Raw genomic sequence first — 27,293 nt, 5'->3', positions numbered from 1 at the left:
CTGCGATCCACCCCAGTACCTGCACTATGGTGTGGGGATACCCCTGTGCCGCGCTGGGACCCGTCAGCCCGATACCTGCTGCAGCACGGAGTTTCTGGTGAGCGGGGGCCCGGACCTGCTGGAGCACGCGAGACGCCGCCATCCTGCTGCCCGCGCTGAGATCTACACGTGGCTCCCGTCTTGAGCGCGACTCACATCGAGTCCGCGGCTTCCCCTCTGCCGTCGCTAAGGACGCTGTGGCGGGCGTCTCTCTCTCCTGCGGCACCTCGCTACTGTTTCTGCTCTGGAGGTCTGCGGGGGATCCCTGGCCGCAGAGCCATCACGTGACCCGCTGCCGCTCTCCCTGCTCGCTCCGGCGGCCCCAGCTCCTGCACGATCGCTCTGTGCTCTGCTCTGCTCAGGGGAAAGTGTGTGGTGGGGCTGGAGTCTACAAGTGCCTGTGCTCTCCCCACGCTGCTGCTACCCTGCTGGGCTCTTTGACTGTGCTATTAACCCTTGGAGGGCTCTAATGATGATGTTGCCCAATCTCAGCAGCACTGCACACATTTAATTTTCACCTGATTGGAACCAGCTTTATGCTGCATGTGCCCCATATGCTGAGGGGGAGGGGAACCACACTTTAACATCCTGCTGCATTCATTCATTCTGTGCTGACCGAGGCTGACTCTTTTAATAATATACACGGTTACTGGACAGTTTTGATATACTGTACTTACCCGCAGGCAGCGACTGAACAATTCTGATATACTACATCAAGTTACTTATTGGCCGTCCCTGGACAGTTCCTGATATACTATTTATTATACGTCTTGCTCCCTGCCGTCCGCTCGGCTATAATGGTCAAACCGCAGCAGTCTGCTGCGGCTGCGGCGAAGCAAGAGAAGTATGCCAGAAATCCGCCGACAAGGTCCCAGCAGGGGGGGGAGGTGCAGTCGACCTCGGCACCGCCTTCTCCGTCGGCTAGCTCCTCATCTGCGGAGGCCACCGATGCTGCTTTGCAAAAGGTGCTGGATGCGGTCACGGCCAGTGAAGCCCGCTTGGCCGACAGGATTGGTCAGGTCCAGGCGGACTTATCCATTATACACCAAGACCTTCAGCGGGTGCGAGAGAGGGTCGGTGAGGTTGAGACGCGCACCTCCACACTGGAAGACACTGTTACGCCTCTCGGTCGACGCACTTCTGCTTTGGAGTCACAGATGACGGAAGTGCATAAAAAGATGACTGATATGGAGGGGAGACTGCGGCGAAATAATGTCCGTTTCGTTGGGCTCCCGGAGAAAGAAGAGGGTGCCTCCCCTGAAAAATTTCTTGAACGCTGGCTGTTGGATACGTTTGGAGCGGAGGAGTTCACCTCACACTTCGCGGTGGAACGCGCCCACAGGGTCCCGATGCGCCCGTTACCTCCGGGGGCTCCTCCCCGTACGTTTATCGCCAAACTCCTTCATTATCGGGATAGAGATGTGATTCTGAGACTGGCCCGCATCAAGGGTCCTCTTAAGTGGAACGGTTCCCCAGTATCAGTTTTTCCGGATTTTGCTGTCGACGTTCAGAAGGATAGAGCTCAGTTTGTCCCTGTGAAACGCAGGCTGCGGGAACTGAATATCCCCTATGCCATGCTCTTTCCGTCTAAACTGCGAGTGGTCTCGGATGGTGAAACAAAATTCTTCATGACCCCTCGTGAAGCATCAGTGTGGCTGGACGGACGCTTTCCGGCACGGCGGGCGTTAGCCGCTGATTGAACTTTTGCATTTGATTTCTCTACCTGCAAACATACTGTTTTTCATGTCTGCTATGTTATTGTTACATTGTCTTGGGAGGGATGTATAGTTGTTAGTGGTTATGGTTTCTTTTTATGATTCCCTGCGAGTTGATATTCTGCCTGGATAGACTCATTCCGACTCAGGGAGCGGTAGCCGCTGATTGCACTTATATATGTGATTTCTCAGCTAGTCAAATACGCTACTGTTTGCATTGTGCTGCTATGTTGTTCACGTAGGGGCTTTCTGTGGCCCTTATGGGCTTTCACTGGGAGGGGGTGGCTCTGTGGAGATGGGCGTTGTTTGCTGCCTCTATGTTGCTCTTGGGCTTTACGCTCTCGGTGTTCTCTCCGCCATACAGTTTTTACGGGGTAAGCGATTATTTTGTGGGGGTGCTGGTCTGGGGAGAGGGGGGGGGGGATCGGTTTTGTTTTAAGTTTGGCTGGGGGACTCTCCTGTCTCAAGGTCATTATATTCTTGGCCCCCTTAGTGGATATAGGAATTTAACCCTAGTTGGTGTTGGCGGAGTATGTTACGGTGCTCTCTGCCTTAGTTGGGATTGTTACTAATTAGGGTGTTTCGTTGTTGGGGAACCAGGTATGCTGCTAGTTTTAGGTGGTATACGGGGTGGGGGTGGGGGTTATTTTGGACTGTTAGTATTGATAAGTTTACATTTTTTGCTGTGCGATGTGTTTTTTCCCGCTGTGTCAAAGTTGCAACTAACTGCAGGCTTATTTTCTTTGATGTTCACTGGCGGTGGCTGGCCGCGGGTGCTTTGCAATATTACAACGATGCCCTGCTATGGCGGTGGTTAAGTTTCTGTCGTGGAACGTGCGGGGGATCAATGACAAGATTAAGCGCTCCTTGATCCTACGACAGATTAAGCACTATGCTTCGGATATAACCTGCCTGATGGAAACCCACTTACTGGGTACTAAGATTATGTCCCTTAAAAAACCATGGGTGGGCTGGGCTTACCATTCTATGCATACTGCAGCGTCCCGGGGAGTGTCGGTCCTAATTAGGAAATCTGTTCCCTTTGCGCTTGATTCTGTGCAAACAGATCAAATGGGTAGATATGTATTTCTCAAGTGCAGAATTAACTCCATCCCCTTGTTATTGTTGGCTGTGTATGTACCCCCTCCATACTCGCATGACGTCCTTAAAAAGGCATCTGCCTTTATGGCTGCCTCTCCTGACGTAGCCGTAATCTGTATGGGGGACTTCAACAACGTTTTAAATTGCGACTTGGATAGGTTGTCCAGGGCGTCCTCCAACCCACGGCCCGGGCATTCCCCATTTGCAGACACTGTGTCGGAGTTGGGTCTGATCGACCCCTGGAGATTGAAGAATCCTGATTTGAGGCAATACTCATGTTTTTCACGCTCTCACTCTTCTTTCTCTAGGATAGATTTGGCTCTTCTGTCCCGGGAGCTTTTGCCCAAAGTTCAAAATGTTAAATATGAGACTAGGGGTATTTCGGATCACTCCCCTATATCGTTACATATTGACTTAAACTGCCAGCGAGGCCAGGCAGTGTGGAAATTTAATCCCTTCTGGTTGACGCATATGGGCGAGGGATCTGATTTGGAGGCTAGCTGGTTAGAATTCTTCGTTATGCATGATGACACCTCGGATGTGTCTCTGTTATGGGACACTTTCAAGGCTTTCTTGAGAGGAACATTGATTAAGCGGGTGGGGAGTCTTAAATCCTCCTTTAAGAAACATGAGTCTGAATTGGAGGCCCGGGTGGTTGCTTCAGAGTTGACATATGTGCGGGATGGCTCGGATGCCTTTAAGTTGATGTGGCTTCATGCGCAGGGTGAATGGAATGATTACCTGTGGGGGAAAACCCAGCACAGACTTCTCTTCTCCTCGCATGTCCAGTATGCTACTGGGGATAGACCAGGTTCTTATTTGGCCAATCTTGCAAGGGGTGATCGTTCCTCTCATACTGTAGTGGAGATTTTAGATTCAGCTGGGTCTATGCTGGACCGCACCCCCCAGATCGTGGCGGAATTTGTCTCATACTATCAGGCACTATATAGTTCTGGGTTGACCTGTTCCCCGCTGGAGCTATGTGACTACTTGGATGGAGTCCACTTGCCCCATATCTCCAGTGAGGCCAGGGCCCTTCTAGACGCTCCTTTGTCGATGGAGGAGATTGAGACTGTGATCTCTGCCCCCCCCGATGGTAAGGCCCCTGGCCTTGATGGCATCCCGTCAGAGCTGTATAAGAAATATACAAAATTCTTTGCCCCTCAGTTGCTTGAGTTGTTCAATGCAATTTTTGCCCAAAATGTGCTTCCCCCGTCTATGGCGGAGGCTTTGATTATAGTAATTCCCAAGCCAGATAAGGACCCCAGGAAGGTTGAATCCTACCGTCCTATTTCCCTGTTGCCCACGGATATTAAAATCCTGGCCAAGGTTTTAGCTTCCAGACTCGGCCAGGTTATCTCCCAAATTATTCACCCTGACCAAACGGGCTTCATGCCTGGCAAGTCCACTGCTGTGAATTTGAGGCGCCTGTTTGCTCATTTTCAGGTTTCTCAGGAGGAGGACTGCTCTGCCGTTATAGCCTCCTTAGATGCCGCAAAGGCCTTTTACTCAGTGGAGTGGGCCTTCCTCTGGGAGGCTATGAGTAGGTTTGGTGTGGGCCCCAACTTTATCAATTATGTTAAATTGTTATACTTTCAGCCCATGGCCAGAGTCTCGGTGAACGGGTTTGTTTCGGACTCCTTCCCCCTAACCAGGGGAACGAGGCAGGGCTGCCCTTTGTCTCCGACTCTGTTTGCCATTGCTATTGAGCCACTGGCATGTTTGATTAGGGCTTCTCAGGATTTTGTGGGTATTAGGGTCGGCGCAAAAGAAGACAAGATAGCGTTATACGCGGATGACCTGTTGCTTTTTGTGGACGATTCAGTCTCCTCCTTACCTAAACTCCTTGACTTAATAACTGACTATGGACGTTTCTCCGGGCTCAAAATTAACTGGGACAAATCCACCATTACTCCACTTTGCGGCCCAGTCTCGGAAGCCCCCATGATTCAAACCCCCCTTAAATGGGTAGATTCTTTCAAATACCTGGGTATATGGGTATCGAATGACCCTTGTACCTATGTTTCCCTTAATATCATGCCGCTGATGGGTTATCTACGCTCGAGGGTCAGGGTTTGGGGGTCTCTGCCCCTGACTGTTACCGGCAGGGTCAACTTGGTAAAAATGGTATACTTGCCTAAACTCCTTTATGTCCTCCAGCAGTCCCCTATATATATTAACTTGAAAATATTTCGACAGATTGACAGTTTGCTCTCTTCTTTGATATGGGCCAGCAGGAGAGCGCGGTTGAGACTTGACGTTCTGTCCAGGCCGAAGGTGCTGGGAGGCTTAGCTCTCCCTATCTTTCGATTTTACTATTATGCCGCGCAGTTGGCACATATATGGGAGTGGGTGAATGCCCCGGATGCTCTCACTATACACTCCCAAATGCTTTTCCGGGTCTACCCTGACGGCTCTCCATTACAGATGCTTCTTTGTGGGAACCCTAACTTGTCCAAGATCCCTATAATTAGACAGGCCGTCCTCATATGGAAACAGGTACATGTTATCCTATTGGGCCAGGGTATTGACCCGGATACTCCTCTGGACAATGCCCTTGGCTTCCCAGAACTGGCTTCGCTGCGGACTGGGACGGTGTGGGGGAGGTGGGGAGTGACGTCCCTGGGACACTTATATAGTGATGGTATACTGAGGTCCTTCCTGCAGCTTCAGCGGGATTACAGTATACCCTCTTCACATTTCTACCGATACCTGCAGTTGAGACATGCACTTAACGCACAATTTCCCGGAGCTCCTCCGACGATTGCCGACTCCCCGGTCAAGTCTCTCCTGCAGTCCCTGGGAAGCGGACATCTGGTGTCCAACATTTATGCAAGTATGCTTCGATCTCACTATTCTGACCCGTTGTCCCTTCTCAGGAGCAGGTGGGAATCTGACTTCGGCGCCATCTCTGATGAGATATGGGAGGGTGCTTTATGCTCTCCACGATTATCCACTACCACCACTAGATATCAACAAATTCAACTGTTTATAATACACAGAGTATATATGACACCAGTGCGGTTGCGACATATAGGGGGTACCCACTCCTCCAGGTGTCCTAAGTGCGATACTCTGGATGCGGACTTTTGGCACATTATTTGGCTGTGTCCTAAGGTAGCCGTATTCTGGTCGGGTGTTATTGACGCCCTGGTGTCAACAGGTATTCCCTCGTCTATATGCTCCCCGATGACGTGTGCTATCTGCTGTGGAGGAGGATGCCCTGGACCCCCCTGCCAGACGTTATGTAATTAATCTGTGTGGCCTGGCCAAGGTGTGCATCGCAAGGCTTTGGCTAGCCAGGGATGCGCCCACGTTACGGTCCTGGGTCTCACTTGTAAATGTTACAGTCTCTCATGAGAAATATGTATACTTAGCTAGAAAAGCGGAGAATAAATATCAGGACCTGTGGGGTCGCTGGCTTGAGTCCCCGCTCTCTAGGACCCGGAACATCTAGACATACAACGGGGGTTAGAGTGGGTGGGTACCTTAATTCTATATCGGGTGAACTGCCTCTTGTTGTTTGCGTTGTCCCCTGGCGCCCGCGGTCAGCCACTCCCGCTCCAGTGTCAGTGCTGTAGCTCTGCGTTTAGCTTAATATTTAAGAAGTGTGGCCGTAGAGGATTATGCACGGCACATTGTTATACAAGTTATATGCTACCATGTGATATTGATTCTAATTTATAATTTACGATTCGAAGGTTGAGCCTGCATCGGTTTACTATGATAAGTATGATAATTGGTCCCTACTCGACATGGGAATCTGCGTATTCCCAGGGTGGGGCTCTGATGTGAGTTGCGCTGTTTTATTTATTTTTATTTTTATTTTCTTTGTGTTTTTGTTTAAGTAAAAACTGAAAATCAATAAAAAAGAATTGAATTAAAAATTCAAGGTGTCCAAAAGGTTTTTGCACACTTTCCCATTTCCTCCTGAAGGTAGAACAGTTTGGAAGGAACCCCCTGGGGTGGATGTCTCAGTCTCTCGCCTGTCTAAGAAGGCGGTGCTACCTACCCCGGGCTCCTTTTCCATGAAGGACCCTGGGGATCGGAAGATAGAAACTACCCTAAAGTCTATATACACTGCGGCCGACCTTTTACAAAGACCGGTTATTGCGGGTTGCTGGATGACCCATGCTGTTCTGTCACGATCCGGGTATCTAGACGCCATTTCTTACCCATCAGATGCCTCCTAAGGCTGGCTCAGCGCTCCAGGACCGGATCCCATCTGTTATCCTAATGTTCACATTCCTGCATCCTCTCCTGTCTCTCTGAGACGCTGTCACAGTAACGCCTTATTACATCTGGCATGGCGTCTCCCGCGGCCTCCGCCGCCGTCCCTGAGCTTCTGCATGCAGAGTGTCAGAGTGGCGATTACGTCAGCCGCGGCCTCCGCTGTGTCCGCGTGGTTGGATGTGCACTTGTCAGCCTGGCGTCTCCTGTCTCCAGTGGCCGGCGCCGCCATTACTGTTTTCATTACCACATGGATTACAAACCAAACTTCCCTCCAAGTGTCTGCATGGGCGCAGCCATCTTGGATTCTGTCAGCTGATCATTTCCTCCAATCTGTTGTCAGTATTGTTAATCTGCATAATTGCCTAGCCAATCCCTTCCTTGCTGCAGGTATAAATACACTGTGCCTGAGCAAGGAAGGCGTCAGTGCTTTGGTTGTCAAACCTAGTTCCTGTTTGTCTCTCTCCTGTGATTGTCTTCCAGGTTCCAGCTCCTGTCTCAAGACTTCCACCATAGAGATCCGCACCAGCATTCCACCTGCGGTGTAGCCTGACTCTCCAATCCATTGTGGATTCATCTGTTTCCAGCTACAACATTACCTGCTTCCAGCTCAGCTTCCAGCAGAGTACAGCTTCCCTTAAAGGGCCGGTGTCCTTTCTACACTTTACCACTCTCCACCGGTATTATTATTTCTCCGCTCTCAAGTTCTACATTTCAGTTCATATTTCATCGCTCCCAAGTTCATTTATTATTTAACTGGTTCCAGCCAGTATCCACTCCGTGCTAACAACAGTCTGGTTCCAGCCAGTATCCACAGCAGCTGTTTTATCTTCAGCAACCCAGCTTTTCCTGGAACACCAGCTGGCACAATCCTGGGTTATCTCCATTGCTACAGTCGGGCCTGGTAAGGACTTTCCATCTAGAAGATCATAAGAACTATCTCACACTACCAGTGCTCGGTGGCTCCTGCCATCCTGTAGTACCCAGGAACTGTATTTATTCTTTGCTGACTTTTACGTTTTCTTTTACTGCTGCTGTGTTGCGGAGTTGTCATAATAAACATCATTGACTTTTATCCAAGTTGTCGTGGTCACGCCTTCGGGCAGTTATTATTCATGTTACTTACATGTCCAGGGGTCTGATACAACCTCCCAGGTTCCGGTACATCTCAGCCCCTACAACTGAGGCTGCCTCCCGTCAGCTCAGGCCCTCAGTTGTGACATGTTCATTCTTGGGCCTTTCAATTTCAGGGGGGTCTCTCGGGAGATATGCCTTTAGTTACTATGGTCACCCTATTGAAGCCCATTCAGGATACTACGCGGGTCATCTGTGATTCCCTCAAAGAGATGGGAAATATTAGTGCTAGGACGTTGGCCATGGCGGTGTCAGCAAGCAGGGCCTTGTTGTTGCGTCAGTGGATTGCGGATGCTGTATCCAAACGTAGTGTGGAATCTCTCCCCTTTTCTGGGGAATGGCTTTTTGGGGTTGAGTTGGATAACTGGATTTCCAAGGCTACGGCTGGAAAATCCACGTTTCTCCCCTCTGGGGCCCCGCCGGCAAGATGCTCTTATCCGGGGCCGTCTGTCCAGTCCTGGTCACACGGATTTCGCTCGAAGACCAGAGGTGCCTCCAATGCGGTCAGAGGCACCAGACATAAGTCCAGAAAATCTGCAAGCAGCAATTCTCACCGGTTCTGCCTCCACTAAGGCCTCAGCATGACGGTGCCCACCCACCCCGAGGGGATCTCGAGGTGGGAGCTCGACTGCATCCCTTCAGCCGCGTCTGGGAGAGTTCCTGCCAGAATGCCTAGGTCAGAGGGCTCGTTTCTCAAGGCTACAAGCTGGAGTTCGACAGGCCCCCCTCCCAAAGATATTTCAAATCAAGCTTACCAGCTTTTGAGGATATGCAAGTTACGTTGCACCCGCATTGTTTCAGTACCACTGCCGCAACGTGGTAAGGGGTTTTACTCAAACCTATTAGTGGTACCGAAACCGGACGGTTCAGTAGGGCCCATTTTGAATCTAAAGTCTTTGAATCTGTATTTGAGGGGTGTTCAAGTTCAAAATGGAAGGGATTGCGGGTCTGGATGACCAGGAATTTATGGTCTCCTTGGATATCAAGGACGCCTACCTCCATATTCCGATTTGGCCGCCTCATCAGGCGTACCTACGATTTTGCTCTGCTCGACTATCACTTCCAGTTCCAGGCCCTACCCTTCGGTCTGTCTACAGCCCCGAGGGTATTCACAAAGGTGATGGCGGAGATGATGTTACAGCTCCAGGTCCAGGGGGTCATTGTGGTCCCTTACCTGGACGATCTTCTGATAAAGGCAAGATCCAGAGAACTTTTGTTGCTCCATAATGACCACACCATCCATCTTCTGTCGGACCACGGGTGGATCCTCAACTTACAGAAGTCCCACCTGGAGCCCACTCAGAGGATCCTGTTCCTGGGGATGTTGCTGGATACTGTGGCCCAGAAGGTGTTTCTACCAGTGGAAAAAGCGAAAACACTTCAGGAAATGGTCCGCATGGTGCTCCGACCTTCTCGAGTGTCCATCCATCTTTGCATAAGATTGTTGGGGAAGATGGCCGCCTCCTACGAGGCGATCCAATATTGGAGGTTCCATGCCAGAACGTTTCAGTTGTATCTCCTGAGCAAGTGGTCCAGATCACATCTGCAGGTGCATCGGATGATTCGGCTGTCACCTCAGGCCAGGATTTCCCTCCTGTGGTGGCTACAGTTCTCCAATCTCCTGGAGGGCAGGAGTTTCGGAATTAAAGATTAGACCCTCCTCACGGCGGATGCGAGTCTGAGAGGATGGGGAGCTGTTACCCAAGGGGCGCAGTTCCAGTGCAGGTGGTCTGCCAACGAAAGCCTACTTCCAATCAACATTCTGGAACTTCGGTCGATCTACAATGCTCTACTTCAAGCCTCTCCTCTGCTCAAGGATCTCGCAATCCAGGTGCAGTCGGACAACGCCACGGCAGTGGCATACATCAATTGGCAAGAAGGGACAAGAAGCAGAGCCTGCATGCGAGAGGTGTCGAAGATACTTCTCTAGACGAAAAGAAATGCAAGAGCCATGTCCGCAATCTTCATTGCGGGTGTGGACAACTGGGAGGCGAAGTACCTGAGTCGTCACAATCTCCACGTGGGGGCTCCACCATCTGGTGTTCCAGCAGATCATCAACCGGTGGGGTTGCCCACAAATAGACATGATGGCTTCTCGTCACAATAAGAAACTTCCCTGGTATTGCTTGCGAACCAGGGACCCTCAGGCGAGGGTAGTGGACGCACTGTCACCACCTTGGCCGTACCAGCTGGTTTACCTGTTTCCTCCGATCCCATTGCTCCCACGAGTAATAAAGCGAATCAGGAGTCAAGGTGTCCAGGCAATTCTACATGCCCCGGATTGGCCTCGGAGGGCGTGGTACGCAGATCTTCTGGACATGTCCGTCCAAGACCCCTGGCCTCTACCACTAAGAAGGGATCTTCAACAAGTACCGTTCGTCTACCCGGATTTACGGCGTCTTCGTTTGATGGCATGGAGGTTGAGCGGAACATCCTAGGTCTCAAAGGCCTTTCCAAGTAGGTTGTAGCAACCATGGTTCAGGCCAGGAAACCTGTGACGTCAAAACATTATCATATCTGGAGGCGATACTGTATGTCTCTTGGTGCGAGGAACGCATGTATCCGTCTGCTGAATTTCTCTTGGGTCATTTCCTACGTTTCCTGCAGGCTGGTGTGGTTAAGGGCTTACGTCTGTGTTCTATTAAGGTCCAGATTTCAGCCCTCTCCATTTTCTTCCAGAATAAATTGGCAGCATTGCCAGAAGTTCAGACTTCTTGCAAGGGGTACTCCCACATACAACCACCTTTTGTGATGCCTGCAGCACCCTGGGATTTGTATGTGGTGTTGAACTTTCTATAGTCCTCCTGTTTTGAACCTCTGATGACGGTAGAAGACCAGTACCTCACGTGGAAGAAGGTGATGTTACTGGCCCTGGCTTCTGCTCAATGTGTCTCGGAATTGGGGGACTTATCGTGTAAAAGTCCCTACTTGGTCTTTTATGAGGACAGAGCGGAGCTCCGGATTAGATAGCAGTTCCTGACGAATGTTGTCTCCGCGTTCCACCTGAATGATGGCTTCTCGTCACAATAAGAAACTTCCCTGGTGTTGCTTGCGAACCAGGGACCCTCAGGCGAGGGTAGTGGACGCACTGTCACCACCTTGGCCGTACCAGCTGGTTTACCTGATTCCTCCGATCCCATTGCTCCCACGAGTAATAAAGCGAATCAGGAGTCAAGGTGTCCAGGCAATTCTACATGCCCCTATTGTGGTCCCGTCCTGTTCTGACGCTTCTGCTCCTCCGGAGATTTTGGATGTTGTGCGTGCTTTGAAGATCAATGTCAGGTGCACAGCTCGGGTCAGAAAGACATTTTCTTTGTTCGTGCTCTATTATGCGCAGAAAAAGGGTTGTCCTGCTTCAAAGCAGTCTATTGCTCATTGGTTTAGGCTTACTATCCAACATGCTTATGTGTCGGCAGCCTTACCTGATCCTAATTCTCTAAAGGCCTATTCTACAAGATCAGTGGGCTCTTCCTGGGCGGCTACCCATGGAGTCTTGGTCCTGCAACTATGCCGGGCTGCTACCTGGTCTGGGAAGAACACTTTTGTGAAATTCTACAAATTTGATACCCTGGCCAAAGAGGATGCCCAGTATGGGCAGGCAGTGCTGCAGCAGTCTCAGCACGTTCCTGCCCGTTTAGGATGCTTTGGGATGTCCCCATCGTACTAGTTCTCCCCAATATCCCTTATGGATGCTAGAGAAAATAGGATTTTAATACCTACCGGTAAATCCTTTTCTCGTAGTCCATAAGGGATATTGGGCGCCCACCTCAGTGTGTTGACTTTTCTGCAGGTTCTTGTTCTGTAGTTACCTGTTCAGCTGTTACTGTTATTGTTACCAGCCGTTGCTGGTTTTTGTATGGTTGTGGTGTGCTGGTGTGTAAATCTCACCACCTTTTGTTATCTTGCTCCTTCTCTCATATATGTCCTTTCTCCTTCGGGCACGTTTTTACCTATAACTGCTTGTGGGAGGGGGCATAGAGGGAGGAGCCAGCACACCCAGTTGAAGAAATTTAAAGTGCACTGTCTCCTTTGGACCCCGTCTATACCCCATCGTACTAGTTCTCCCCAATATCCGTTATGGACTACGAGAAAATAATTTACCGGTAGGTATTAAAATCCTATTTTTGACAAATATGAATTAGCTGCCATAACAGCCCATGCAATATGGTTTCTTTGTGCATAATTTTAAATACCAAACCATTCTTAAGTTTTGCATCCATTAAGCTCTGCTGTTGAATCATAGTAAATATGAGGCTGTGTTGTTGGTTAATATGATGCTGCATTTAATAGTAATGATGCAAAATGATTGATATCTTTAGAATAATTACAAAGTGGACATCTCATCCACCCCTTCAAAAATTGTCAGACAACCCCAGTGATAGAACCAAAGAAATAAAATAAAAAAGTAAAAAATGTTTAATATAGATTTAAATGGTGTGAATGCATTATTTATTTATTTTTTTCCCATTAATCGCATTTGATGTTGCCACCATGAGCTAAGACATACCTCCCAACATGACCCTCTCCAGGAGGGATAAAATTCTCTGCTTCTGGGCTTTTCTTTGAATTTATGATTGCTGGCACCTATGTTGAACATGGAAGTCCAGGAGAAGAGCAATCTGTCCCTCCAGGAGAGGGTCATGTTGGGAGGTATGGCTTAGACCTACTGCCATTGTAGCCGTTGGTAAGATGCAGTAAATAGCAGCTATCACATTTAACGTGGGTTCTGATGGGAGTTAATGTGGGTTTTAGTTTGCAACTCGAGGCTAGGTGAAAAACACTTGTAGGTGGGAGATGCAAATCTTTTTTTTTTTTTTTTTTTTTTAATTTTTTATAAACTTTTATATACACTTAATTTAATAATGCATACACTAATACCTCCAAGATACTCTAAACACTTAATTTTGACATGCTTTACAAAAGAGTCAAAAATTCACAATCTGACACACTCAGACTGCCTCCACTACTTAGCATATGGCCACTAACCACATTCTACATGTTATTTGCCACTTTTTTGTTGGGATCAGGATGATTTCCCCACTCTTACATGTCCCTCACATAGGGGGTCATTCCGAGTTGATCGCTTGCTGCATTTGTTCGCAGCGCAGTGATCAGGTTAAAAAACGGAAGTTCTGCATATGCGACGCAATGCGCACACGCGACGTATGGGCACAACGAATGATGTCGTTTTGCACAGGGACTACGATGCATTTCAGTCGCACTGGTTGCCGCAGAGTGATTGACATGAAGTGGGCTTTTCTGGGTGTCAACTTACCGTTTTCAGGGAGTGTGCGGAAAAACGCAAGTGTGCCAGGAAAAACGCAGGTGTGGCAGGGCGGGTTTGTGACGTCAAATTCCGGAACTGAATAGTTTGAAGTGATCGCAAGCGCCGAGTAGGTTTTGAGCTACTCTGAAACTACACAAAAATTTTTTGTAGCCACTCTGCGATACAACCGTTCGCACTTCTGCTAAGCTGAAATACACTCCCCAGTGGTTGGCGGCATAGCGTTTGCACGGCTGCTAAAAACTGCTAGCGAGCGATCAACTCGGAATGACCCACATAGGTCGCACACTACAGAATTATTGTGCAACATTCGCAATTTGACGTTTTACATTTAATTGCAAGGGAATTGGGAGCATGTCTCATAACACTATCCTGTGAATTGCACGCAATGTTAAACCGTGAGCACAGGGCACACAAACCACCACTAACTGAATCATTGATCGAGTCCCCTATATAGTATATATATATATATATATATATATATATATATATATATATATATATATATATATATATATATATATATATATATATATATAGTTAATTTCAAATACTATACTCTTCTCCTGTTTTCAGTGTGTCATATTGACGGAAGCAAGGCTTTCCTTGAGAAAGAGAGTCAATAACTTCTGCCATGATCAACAGCCGCCTATCAAGGTATTATTTTTAACACTAAAATATACCAGAAAAGTCTGGTTAACTGAAATCAATTTCATTAAATATTTTTTATCCATACTTTGTAGTGGCTAAAATTATTTGCAATAATAGCAGATGGGTACCCCTGTTTGCTTTGATGCTGTTGCCGTAATTGTTTATTTTAACATCTTGAAATACATAGATTGAGCTTTAGTTATTTTATACCTGATCTGAGTATTGTGCACAGCAGGCAGACTTGTCTAATCACAGTATATACACCTGTAACGGATTTCTTTGTTGCTTAGTTCATCTGTTCAGATGCTTTTGGCATATGCTCCTACTTGTTTTGTGACTTTGGTGAGGAGTTTGAAGTGCTGGACGCCACAGGGGAAGAGCCCAAAGAGATCTTTATTTCCAACATTACACAGGTAAAGTCAAAGTTCTGAATATTTTTTTGTAAATAAAAAAAAAATTGCACACAGTAGGATGTTCATCTAATTTGCCTTTTTCTTCTGACACTGGCCTGGAGAGACAATGCCAGACGTATTTTCTTTCTTATTTATTGACATAGTAGATGACCCATCCGCTCACCATGGCAATTACAGCATCCCATATTGCAGGGGTTCTCAAGCACTACAAACAGGTTATGTTTTGTGGATTTCTTAAATCCTGCACAGGTGAGTTAATCTGTGTAGCTGGGTCAGTAAGTGTCCCACCTGCTTCCACGGACCGAAAATCCTCAAAATATGACATGTTGAGAGAACTTGATGTTTGACGTTGAGAACCACTGCCATACTGAATAAAGTTGTATAAATTACAGTATATATTATGGAGGTTTATATGCTCCTACAGATACGTTCTCATACATCTTGCCTTAATACGCCACATAGCGGGAGATTCCTGGCACGAGTGAGCTGACAGGTCCCATGCAACTCCGTAGGCATCGGGCGTCTTTTTATTTATTTTTTAATTTTATTTCTCTATCGTCCTTGTGGATGCTGGGGTTCCTGAAAGGACCATGGGGAATAGCGGCTCCGCAGGAGACAGGGCACAAAAAGTAAAGCTTTCCGATCAGGTGGTGTGCACTGGCTCCTCCCCCTATGACCCTCCTCCAGACTCCAGTTAGATTTTTGTGCCCGGCCGAGAAGGGTGCAATCTAGGTGGCTCTCCTAAAGAGCTGCTTAGAGAAAGTTTAGCTTAGGTTTTTTATTTTACAGTGAGTCCTGCTGGCAACAGGATCACTGCAACGAGGGACTTAGGGGAGAAGGAGTGAACTCACCTGCGTGCAGGATGGATTGGCTTCTTGGCTACTGGACATCAGCTCCAGAGGGACGATCACAGGTACAGCCTGGATGGTCACCGGAGCCGCGCCGCCGGCCCCCTTGCAGATGCTGAAGTAAGAAGAGGTCCAGAATCGGCGGCTGAAGACTCCTGCAGTCTTCTAAAGGTAGCGCACAGCACTGCAGCTGTGCGCCATTTTCCTCTCAGCACACTTCACACGGCAGTCACTGAGGGTGCAGGGCGCTGGGAGGGGGGCGCCCTGGGAGGCAAATGAAAACCTTTTTTGGCGAAAAATACCTCACATATAGCCCCCAGAGGCTATATGGAGATATTTAACCCCTGCCAAGATTCACTAAATAGCGGGAGACGAGCCCTCTCCTCAGCACACAGCGCCATTTTCTCTCACAGAAAGCCTGGAGAGAAGGCTCCCAGGCTCTCCCCTGCACTGCACTACAGAAACAGGGTTAAAACAGAGAGGGGGGGCACTGATTTTGGCGATATTGAGATATATATAAAGATGCTATAAGGGAAAACACTTATATAAGGTTGTCCCTATATAATTATAGCGTTTTGGTGTGTGCTGGCAAACTCTCCCTCTGTCTCCCCAAAGGGCTAGTGTGGGTCCTGTCCTCTGTCAGAGCATTCCCGGTGTGTGTGCTGTGTGTCGGTACGTGTGTGTCGACATGTATGAGGACGATGTTGGTGAGGAGGCGGAGAAATTGCCTGTAATGGTGATGTCACTCTCTAGGGAGTCGACACCGGAATGGATGGCTTATTTAGGGAATTACGTGAGAATGTCAACACGCTGCAAGGTCGGTTGACGACGTGAGACGGCCGACAAACTATTAGTACCGGTCCAGGCGTCTCAGAAACACCGTCAGGGGCGTTAAAAACGCCCATTTACCTCAGTCGGTCGACACAGACACGGACACTGAATCCAGTGTCGACGGTGAATAAACAAACGTATTTCTCATTAGGGCCACACGTTAAGGGCAATGAAGGAGGTGTTGCATATTTCTGATACTACAAGTACCACAAAAAAGGGTATTGTGTGGGAGTGAAAAAACTACCTGTAGTTTTTCCTGAATCAGATAAAATAAAATGAAGTGTGTGATGATGCGTGGGGTTACCCCGATAGCAAATATTGGCGTTATACCCTTTCCCGCCAGAAATTAGGGCGCGTTGGGAAACACCCCTTAGGGTGATAAGGCGCTCACACGCTTATCAAGTGGCGTTACCGTCTCCAGATACGGCCGCCCTCAAGGAGCCAGCTGATAGGAAGCTGGAAAGATATCCTAAAAAGTATATACACACATACGGTGGTTATACTGCGACCAGCGATCGCCATCAGCCTGGAGATGCAGTGCTGGGTTGGCTTGGTCGGATTCCCTGACTGAAAATATTTTATTCATATAGAGCATTTAATAGGATGCATTCTATATATATGTACGTGAGATGCACAGAGGGATATTTGCTCTCTGGCATCAAGATAAGTACGTTGTCCATATCACCCAGAAGATGTCATGGACACGACAGTGGTCAGGTGATACAGATCCCATACGGCACATGGAAGTATTGCCGTATAAAGGGAAGGAGTTAGTTGGGGTCGGTCCATCGGACCTGGGGACCACGGCAACAGCTGGGAAATCCAACCTTTTTACCCCAAGTTACATCTCAGCTGAAAAAGACACCGTCTTTTCAGCCTCAATCCTTCCTTTCCCATGAGGGCATGCAGGCAAAAGGCCAGTCATATCTGCCCAGACATAGAGGTAAGGGAAGTAGACTGCAGCAGGCAGCCCCTTCCCAGGAAAAGAAGCCCTCCACCGCGTCTGCCAAGTCCTCAGCATGACGCTGGGGCCGTGCAAGCGGACTCAAGGTGGGGGGGTAGTCTCAAGAGTCTCAGCGCGCAGTGGGATCACTCGCAGGTTGACCCCTAGATAGTACAAGTATTATCCCAGGGGTACAGATTGGAGAGTCGAGACATCTTCTCCTCGCAGGTTTCTGAAGTCTGCTTTACCAACGGCTCCCTCCGACAGGGAGGCAGCATTGGAAACAATTCACAAGCTGTATATCCAGCAGGTGATAATCAAAGTACCCCTCCTACAACAAGGAAAAGGGTATTATTTTTCCACACTATATTGTGGTACTGAAGCCAGACGGCTTGGTGAGACATAGTCTAAACTGAAATCTTTGAACACTTACATAAAAGGTTCAAATCGAGATGGAGTCACTCAGAGCAGTGATAGCGAACCGGAAAAAAGGGGACTATATGGTGTCCCTGGACATCAAGGATTACCTCCATGTCCAAATTTGCCCTTCTCAACAAGGGTACCTCTGGTTCGTGGTACAGAACTGTCAATATCCGTTTCAGACGATGCCGTTTGAATTATCCACGGCACCCCGGGCCTTTTACCAAGGTAATGGCCGAAAAGATGTTTCTTCAAAGAAAAAAGGCATCTAAATTATCCCTTACTTGGACGATATCCTGAAAAGGGCAAGTTCCAGAGAACAGTTGGAGGTCGGAAGCGCACTATCTAAAGTAGTTCTACGACAGCACGACTGGATTCTAAATATTCCAAGAATCGCAGCTGTTTTCCGACGATACGTCTGCTGTTCCTAGGAATGATTCTGGGCATAGTCCAGAAAAAGGGTGTTCCTCCGGGAGGAAAAAGCCAAGGAGTTATTCGACCTAGTCAGAAACCTCCTAAAACCAGGCCAAGTATCAGTGCATCAATGCACAGGAGTCCTGGGAAAAATGGTGGCTTCTTACGAAGCGATTCCATTCGGCAGATCTCAGGGGATTTGCTGGACGAATGGTCCGGATCGCATTTTCAGATGCATCAGCGGATAATCCTGTCTCCAAGGACAAGGGTGTCTCTTCTGTGGGGGCTGCAGAGTGCTCATCTTTTAGAGGGCAGCACACTCAGCATTCAGGACTGTGTTCTGGGGACCACGGATACCAGCCTGAGAGGCTGGGGAGTAGTCACACAGGGAAAAAATTTCCAAGGAAGTGTGGTCAAGTCTGGAGACTTCTCTCCACATGAATATACTGGAGCTAAGGGCAATTTACAATGCTCTGAGCCTAGGAAGACTCCTGCTTCAAAGTCAACCGGTGCTGATCCAGTAGGACATCATCATGGCGGTCGCCCACGTTATCAGACGGGGCGACACAAGAAGCAGGAGGGCAATGACAGCAAGGATTCTTCGCTGGGCGGAAAATCATGTGATAACACTGTCAGCAGTGTTCATTCCGGGAGTGGGCAACTGGGAAGATTTCCTCAGCATAAATGAATTCCACCCGGAAAAGTGGAAACTTAATCTGGAAGTTTCCACATGATTGTAAACCGTTGGGAAAGACCAAAGGTGGTTATGATGGCGTCCCACCTGAAGCGCCAGGTCAAGAGACACTCAGGCAATAGCTGGGACGCTCTGGTAACACCGTCGGTGTACCAGTCGGTGTATGTGTTCCATCCTCTGCTTTTCATACCCAATGTATTGAAAATGATAGGAAGGAGAGGAGTAAGAACTATACTCGTGGCTCCGGTTTGGCCAAGAAGGACTTGGTTCCCGGAACTTCAAGAGATACTAAGAAGGGTCTTGATTCGGCAAGAACCGTGTCTGTTCCGGGACTTACCGCAGCTGCGTTGACGCCAAGGCGGGTGAACGCCGGATCCTAAGGGAAAGAGGCATTCCGGAAGAGGTCATCCCTACCCTGGTCAGAGCCAGGAAGGAGGTGACCGCACAACATTATCACCACTTAGGTGAAAATATGTGCCAGGGTGTGAGTCCAGGAAGGCTCCACGGAAGAATTTCAACTAGGTTAATTTCTACATTTCCTGCAAACAGGAGTGTCTATGGGTCTCAAATTGGGTCCATTAAGGTTCAAATTTCGGCCTGTTGATTTTCTTCCAGAAAGAAATTGGCTTCAGTTCCTGAAGTCCAGAAGTTGTTAAGGGAGTACTGCATATACAGCCCCTTTGATGTCTCCAGTGGCACTGGGCGATCTCAACGTAGTTTTGGGATTCCTAAAAAATCACATTGGTTTAAACAACTCAAATCTGTGGATTTGATATATCTCACATGGAAAATGACCATGCTGTTGGTCCTGGCCTCGGCCAGGCGAGTGTCAGAATTGGCGGCTTTATCTCACAAAGCCATATCTGATTGTCCATTCGGACAGAGCAAAGCTGCGGACTCGTCCCCAGTTTCTCCTTAAGGTGGTGTCAGCGTTTCACCTGAACCAGCTTATTGTGGTACCTGCGGCTACTAGGGACTTGGAGGACTCCAAGTTGCTGGATGTTATCAGGGCCCTGAAAATATAGTTTCCAGGTTGGCTGGAGTCAGGAAATCTGACTTGCTGTTTATCCTGTATGCACCCAACAATGCTGGGTGCTTCTGCTTCTAAGCAGTCGATTGCTCGTGGGATTGGTAGCACAATTCAACTTGCACATTCTGTGGCAGGCCTGCCACAGTCTAAATCTGTTAAGGCCCATTCCACAAGGAAGGTGGGCTCATCTTGGGCGGCTGCCCGAGGGGTCTCGGCATTACAACTTTGCCGAGCAGCTACGTGGTCGGGGGAGAACACTTTTGTAAAATTCTACAAATTTGATACCCTGGCAAAAGAGGACCTGGAGTTCTCTCATTCGGTGCTGCAGAGTCATCCGCACTCTCCCGCCCGTTTGGGAGCTTTGGTATAATCCCCATGGTCCTTTCAGGAACCCCAGCATCCACAAGGACGATAGAGAAAATAAGAATTTACTTACCGATAATTCTATTTCTCGGAGTCCGTAGTGGATGCTGGGCGCCCATCCCAAGTGCGGATTATCTGCAATACTTGTACATAGTTATTGCTAACTAAATCGGGTTATTGTTGTTGTGAGCCATCTTTTCAGAGGCTCCGCTGTTATCATACTGTTAACTGGGTTCAGATCACAGGTTGTACAGTGTGATTGGTGTGGCTGGTATGAGTCTTACCCGGGATTCAAAATTCCTCCCTTATTGTGTACGCTCGTCCGGGCACAGTACCTAACTGGAGTCTGGAGGAGGGTCATAGGGGGAGGAGCCAGTGCACACCACCTGATCGGAAAGCTTTACTTTTTGTGCCCTGTCTCCTGCGGAGCCGCTATTCCCCATGGTCCTTTCAGGAACCCCAGCATCCACTACGGACTCCGAGAAATAGAATTATCGGTAAGTAAATTCTTATTTTTTTATGTGTCTTATTCACATCTGCTTAAAATTATATGTGGCATGCCTTTTATTCTCTGTGCGTCTGCGACTGTAACTGCATATGAAATTGTACATTAGTGTTTTGTAGGAAAACACTGTAATACAGCATTTCGTATGCAGATACAGCTGCGGTCGCACATAGAATATGTGCATGCTGCATATCATTTTAATCATCATAAGCTGCATGTGCATCCTATTTGCACCGTTTTGCGAATAAGATGCATTTTAATATACAAAGTCGCACATAAAGACCCTCAGCGCTACCATGGAGTGACTAGAAGGGCTTTTTAAAGTGCAGTTTTTACTTTTACAGATGCGTCCACTTAAATCTTGCCTGATTTAAGTGGACACATCTGTAAAAGTAAAAACTGTTTACTATACACCTATATAGAATTTCTGACATCTTAAATTTCTCTCTGTTAAAGATACTAGTAATATTAATTGAGAAGGTTTGTTTACTAATGAATGCAAGTTGCTGGTGGGGAGGTTGAATTATTTTATAACTAATTCTGCTTATTTGGTGAAAATGGTAATCCTTCATTATGAGTGTCAGATGAAGAACGGTTCTCTGATATTATTTGAGGTAGCTTAGCTGTTGCACTATCTGCTTAGCCATAATGAAGATATTTTCTTGTCAGTCCAATCCCGGTGTAGTCACCTGCTTTGAGAATCTTCCTCACAAACTTGAGTCTGGACAGTTTGTTACTTTTCGGGAGGTCAATGGAATGAATGTTTTAAATGGGTCCACACATCAGATTTCAGGTAAGCTATGTCTTATGCATAATCGTGTGTATTTCATTGTTAAAACAGTTTTTAGACTTTGTTCTCATAGGATAGCGATTAAGTACAGTAGGTGTCTTAGATAGAAAAATTATATATCACAAAATATATAAACCAAGTACGTGGACCTCATACATTTAATGACCCACTATACCTCTCTATAATTCAAATGACCAGATTAAGCACGACAAAATGTTTTATTCATTGCTAACCCTTAGTTTCCTTTGAAAAATTTGTTAAAAAGTAAAATGTAAGAGTATTACATAATCCATCTGATAGCTGAAGCCACACCATTCATCTTTAGGATAATATCCCATTGGCATCTGATACACGTCAGTGCATGAACTCTTCAGTAATTTTCCTGTTACACCAGGGCATTGCACAGGGCATTTTTTCAAGACTTTAGTCACCTGAGTGGAGACAGGAAAAAGTCTGGATGGTACCGGTAATGGACGCTCAGGAGTACAAGTAGGGATAGGACTGGCTCCCCCCTGGGGATGTTAGTTGCTAATAAATGCAGGGTTGGAAACTTGGCCTGCCTCTCCTGTTCAACTGAGGGAACCCGGGAGGTAATGGTGCCAGTGGGGTATAGATCATATAATAACTCAGACTTCTAGATTAAACGTTGTGGATGATCCAAAAAGTGTTTGTACGCAGGGTTATGAAAGGATACCTTATTAAATAATGGGATCTATTACCTGATCAGGTTGTTATTAGGAGGCTTAACTGTATGTAGACATATCAAGAAGCTTCTAAATGGTGTACAGTGCCTAATATGGATGCAACTGTATTGCAAGCTTTTCCTGTTATAAAAAGCTTCAGGAGCCTTCTGAACAGTTAGTACAGTCCATTCTACTGGTGGTAGAGCAAGGAAGATTCCTAACCTCGATAGATCTACAAGATAAGCCTCTCTACATTGCTGTGGAAAATGTGCTCAGAATTTAGCTCAGAATCATCGGTTTCTCAGATTGTGTGCTTTGTCATCATTTTCAGTTTACATGTCTTTCATTCAGACCTCCAAGAACCTTTGCAAATACGGGAGGTGTGCAATAAGTTTCCAGATACACAAAAAGTATTTTCTCTGACGTCCTAAGTGGATGCTGGGGACTCCGTCAGGACCATGGGGAATAGCGGCTCCGCAGGAGACAGGGCACAAAAGTAAAAGCTTTAGGATCAGGTGGTGTGCACTGGCTCCTCCCCCTATGACCCTCCTCCAAGCCTCAGTTAGGTTTTTGTGCCCGGCCGAGAAGGGTGCAATCTATGTGGCTCTCCTAAAGAGCTGCTTAGAGTAAAAGTTTTGTTAGGTTTTTTATTTTCAGTGAGTCCTGCTGGCAACAGGCTCACTGCAACGAGGGACTTAGGGGAGAAGAAGTGAACTCACCTGCGTGCAGGATGGATTGGCTTCTTAGGCTACTGGACACTAGCTCCAGAGGGACGATCACAGGTACAGCCTGGATGGGTCACCGGAGCCGCGCCGCCGACCCCCTTGCAGATGCTGAAGAGAGAAGAGGTCCAGAAATCGGCGGCTGAAGACTTCTCAGTCTTCATGAGGTAGCGCACAGCACTGCAGCTGTGCGCCATTGCTCTCAGCACACTTCACACCAACGGTCACTGAGGGTGCAGGGCGCTTGAGGGGGCGCCCTGGGCAGCAATGAAAGTACCTATGCTGGCTAAAAATACATCACATATAGCCCCTGGGGCTATATGGATGTATTTAACCCCTGCCAGGTTGTCAGAAAAACGGGAGAAGAAGCCCGCCGAAAAGGGGGCGGGTCTATTCTCCTCAGCACACAGCGCCATTTTCCTACACAGCTCCGCTGCTAGGAAGGCTCCCAGGCTCTCCCCTGCACTGCACTACAGAAACAGGGTTAAAACAGAGAGGGGGGGCACTTATTTGGCGATATTATTATATATTAAGATGCTATAAGGGAAAACACTTATATAAGGTTGTCCCTGTATAATATAGCGTTTTGGTGTGTGCTGGCAAACTCTCCCTCTGTCTCCCCAAAGGGCTAGTGGGGTCCTGTCCTCTATCAGAGCATTCCCTGTGTGTGTGCTGTGTGTCGGTACGTGTGTGTCGACATGTATGAGGACGATGTTGGTGAGGAGGCGGAGCAATTGCCTGTAATGGTGATGTCACTCTCTAGGGAGTCGACACCGGAATGGATGGCTTATTTAGGGAATTACGTGATAATGTCAACACGCTGCAAGGTCGGTTGACGACATGAGACGGCCGGCAAACCAATTAGTACCTGTCCAGGCGTCTCAAACACCGTCAGGGGCTTTAAAACGCCCATTTACCTCAGTCGGTCGACACAGACACGGACACTGACTCCAGTGTCGACGGTGAAGAAACAAACGTATTTTCCATTTGGGCCACACGTTACATGTTAAGGGCAATGAAGGAGGTGTTACATATTTCTGATACTACAAGTACCACAAAAGAGGGTATTATGTGGGGTGTGAAAAAACTACCTGTAGTTTTTCCTGAATCGGATAAATTAAATGAAGTGTGTGATGATGCGTGGGTTTCCCCCGATAGAAAATTATTGGCGTTATACCCTTTCCCGCCAGAAGTTAGGGCGCGTTGGGAAACACCCCTTAGGGTGGATAAGGCGCTCACACGCTTATCAAAACAAGTGGCGTTACCGTCTCCAGATACGGCCGCCCTCAAGGAGCCAGCTGATAGGAGGCTGGAAAATATCCTAAAAAGTATATACACACATACTGGTGTTATACTGCGACCAGCGATCGCCTCAGCCTGGATGTGCAGCGCTGGGGTGGCTTGGTCGGATTCCCTGACTGAAAATGTTGATACCCTTGACAGGGACAGTATTTTATTGACTATAGAGCATTTAAAGGATGCATTTCTATATATGCGAGATGCACAGAGGGATATTTGCACTCTGGCATCAAGAGTAAGTGCGATGTCCATATCTGCCAGAAGATGTTTATGGACACGACAGTGGTCAGGTGATGCAGATTCCAAACGGCACATGGAAGTATTGCCGTATAAAGGGGAGGAGTTATTTGGGGTCGGTCCATCGGACCTGGTGGCCACGGCAACAGCTGAAAAATACACCTTTTTTACCCCAAGTCACATCTCAGCAGAAAAAGACACCGTCTTTTCAGCCTCAGTCCTTTCGTCCCCATAAGGGCAAGCAGGCAAAAGGCCAGTCATTTCTTCCCTTTCCTCTATCCCTGGGCAGATGACTGCAGCAGGCAGCCCATTCCCAGGAACAGAAGCCCTCCACCGCTTTTGCCAAGTCCTCAGCATGACGCTGGGGCCGTACAAGCGGACTCAGGTGCGGTGGGGGGTCGTCTCAAGAGTTTCAGCGCGCAGTGGGCTCACTCGCAAGTGGACCCCTGGATCCTACAAGTAGTATCCCAGGGGTACAGATTGGAGATTCGAGACGTCTCCCCCTCGCAGGTTCCTGAAGTCTGCTTTACCAACGTCTCCCTCCGACAGGGAGGCAGTATTGGAAACAATTCACAAGCTGTATTCCCAGCAGGTGATAATCAAAGTACCCCTCCTACAACAAGGAAAGGGGTATTATTCCACACTATATTGTGGTACTGAAGCCAGACGGCTCGGTGAGACCTATTCTAAATCTGAAATATTTGAACATTTACATACAAAGGTTTAAATCAAGATGGAGTCACTCGGAGCAGTGATAGCGAACCAGGAAGAAGGGGACTATATGGTGTCCCTGGACATCAAGGATGCTTACCTCCATGTCCCAATTTGCCCTTCTCACCAAGGGTACCTCAGGTTCGTGGTACAAAACTGTCACTATCAGTTTCAGACGCTGCCGTTTGGATTGTCCACGGCACCCCGGGTCTTTACCAAGGTAATGGCCGAAATGATGATTCTTCTTCAAAGAAAAGGCGTCTTAATTATCCCTTACTTGGACGATCTCCTGATAAGGGCAAGGTCCAGAGAACAGTTGGAGGTCGGAGTAGCACTATCTCAAGTAGTTCTACGACAGCACGGGTGGATTCTAAATATTCCAAAATCGCAGCTGTCTCCGACGACACGTCTGCTGTTCCTAGGGATGATTCTGGACACAGTCCAGAAAAAGGTGTTTCTCCCGGAGGAGAAAGCCAGGGAGTTATCCGAGCTAGTCAGGAACCTCCTAAAACCAGGAAAAGTGTCAGTGCATCATTGCACAAGGGTCCTGGGAAAAATGGTGGCTTCTTACGAAGCGATTCCACTCGGCAGATTTCACGCAAGAACTTTTCAGTGGGATCTGCTGGAAAAATGGTCCGGATCGCATCTTCAGATGCATCAGCGGATAACCCTGTCTCCAAGGACAAGGGTGTCTCTTCTGTGGTGGCTACAGAGTGCTCATCTACTAAAGGGCCACAGATTCGGCATTCAGGACTGGGTCCTGGTGACCACGGATGCCAGCCTGAAAGGCTGGGGAGCAGTCACACAAGGAAAAAATTTCCAGGGAGTGTGATCAAGTCTGGAGACTTCTCTCCACATAAATATACTGGAGCTAAGAGCAATTTACAATGCTCTAAGCTTAGCAAGACCTCTGCTTCAAGGTCAGCCGGTATTGATCCAGTGGGACAACATCACGGCAGTCGCCCACGTAAACAGACAGGGCGGCACAAGAAGCAGGAGGGCAATGGCAGAAACTGCAAGGATTCTTCGCTGGGCGGAAAATCATGTGATAGCACTGTCAGCAGTGTTCATTCCGGGAGTGGACAACTGGGAAGCAGACTTCCTCAGCACGACCTCCACCCGGGAGAGTGGGGACTTCATCGGGAAGTCTTCCACATGATTGTGAACCGTTGGGAAAGACCAAAGGTGGACATGATGGCGTCCCGCCTGAACAAAAAACTGGACAGGTATTGCGCCAGGTCAAGAGACCCTCAGGCAATAGCTGTGGACGTTCTGGTAACACCGTGGGTGTACCAGTCGGTGTATGTGTTCCCTCCTCTGCTTCTCATACCTAAGGTACTGAGAATTATAAGACGTAGAGGAGTAAGAACTATACTCGTGGCTCCGGATTGGCCAAGAAGGACTTGGTACCCGGAACTTCAAGAGATGCTCACAGAGGACTCATGGCCTCTGCCGCTAAGAAGGGACTTGCTTCAGCAAGTACCATGTCTGTTCCAAGACTTACCGCTGCTACGTTTGACGGCATGGCGGTTGAACGCCGGATCCTAAGGGAAAAAGGCATTCCGGAAGAGGTCATTCCTACCCTGGTCAAAGCCAGGAAGGAGGTGACCGCACAACATTATCACCACATGTGGCGAAAATATGTTGCGTGGTGTGAGGCCAGGAAGGCCCCATGAAGAAATTTCAACTCGGTCGATTCCTGCATTTCCTACAAACAGGAGTGTCTATGGGCCTCAAATTGGGGTCCATTAAGGTTCAAATTTCGGCCCTGTCAATTTTCTTCCAGAAAGAATTGGCTTCAGTTCCTGAAGTCCAGAAGTTTGTCAAGGGAGTACTGCATATACAACCCCCTTTTGTGCCTCCAGTGGCACTGTGGGATCTCAACGTAGTTCTGAGATTCCTCAAATCACATTGGTTTAAACCGCTCAAATCTGTGGATTTGAAATATCTCACATGGAAAGTGACCATGATGTTGGCCCTGGCCTCGGCCAGGCGAGTGTCAGAATTGGCGGCTTTGTCTCACAAAAGCCCATATCTGATTGTCCATTCGGACAGGGCAGAGCTGCGGACTCGTCCCCAGTTTCTCCCTAAGGTGGTGTCAGCGTTTCACCTGAACCAGCTTATTGTGGTACCTGCGGCTACTAGGGACTTGGAGGACTCCAAGTTGCTAGATGTTGTCAGGGCCCTGAAAATATAGGTTTCCAGGACGGCTGGAGTCAGGAAAACTGACTTGCTG

General features: G+C 48.1%; 1 protein-coding gene across 1 annotated transcript in view; it reads left to right on the top strand.

The window, feature by feature from the left end:
• Nucleotides 1-27,293, top strand: part of UBA6 (ubiquitin like modifier activating enzyme 6) — a 170,044-nt gene that overhangs the window by 8,254 nt on the left and 134,497 nt on the right. The window contains exons 6-8 of the mRNA XM_063919926.1: nucleotides 14,080-14,160; nucleotides 14,445-14,567; nucleotides 21,285-21,408. Of these exons, the coding sequence (XP_063775996.1) occupies nucleotides 14,080-14,160; nucleotides 14,445-14,567; nucleotides 21,285-21,408 (328 nt within the window). The remainder of the gene's footprint in view (nucleotides 1-14,079; nucleotides 14,161-14,444; nucleotides 14,568-21,284; nucleotides 21,409-27,293) is intronic.

This window comes from Pseudophryne corroboree, chromosome 1 (genome assembly GCF_028390025.1).
Source record: "Pseudophryne corroboree isolate aPseCor3 chromosome 1, aPseCor3.hap2, whole genome shotgun sequence".
Taxonomy (NCBI): Eukaryota; Metazoa; Chordata; class Amphibia; order Anura; family Myobatrachidae; genus Pseudophryne; species Pseudophryne corroboree.
The sequence above is the reverse complement of the archived record's forward strand: the minus strand, read 5'-3'. Positions and strand labels throughout refer to the sequence as shown.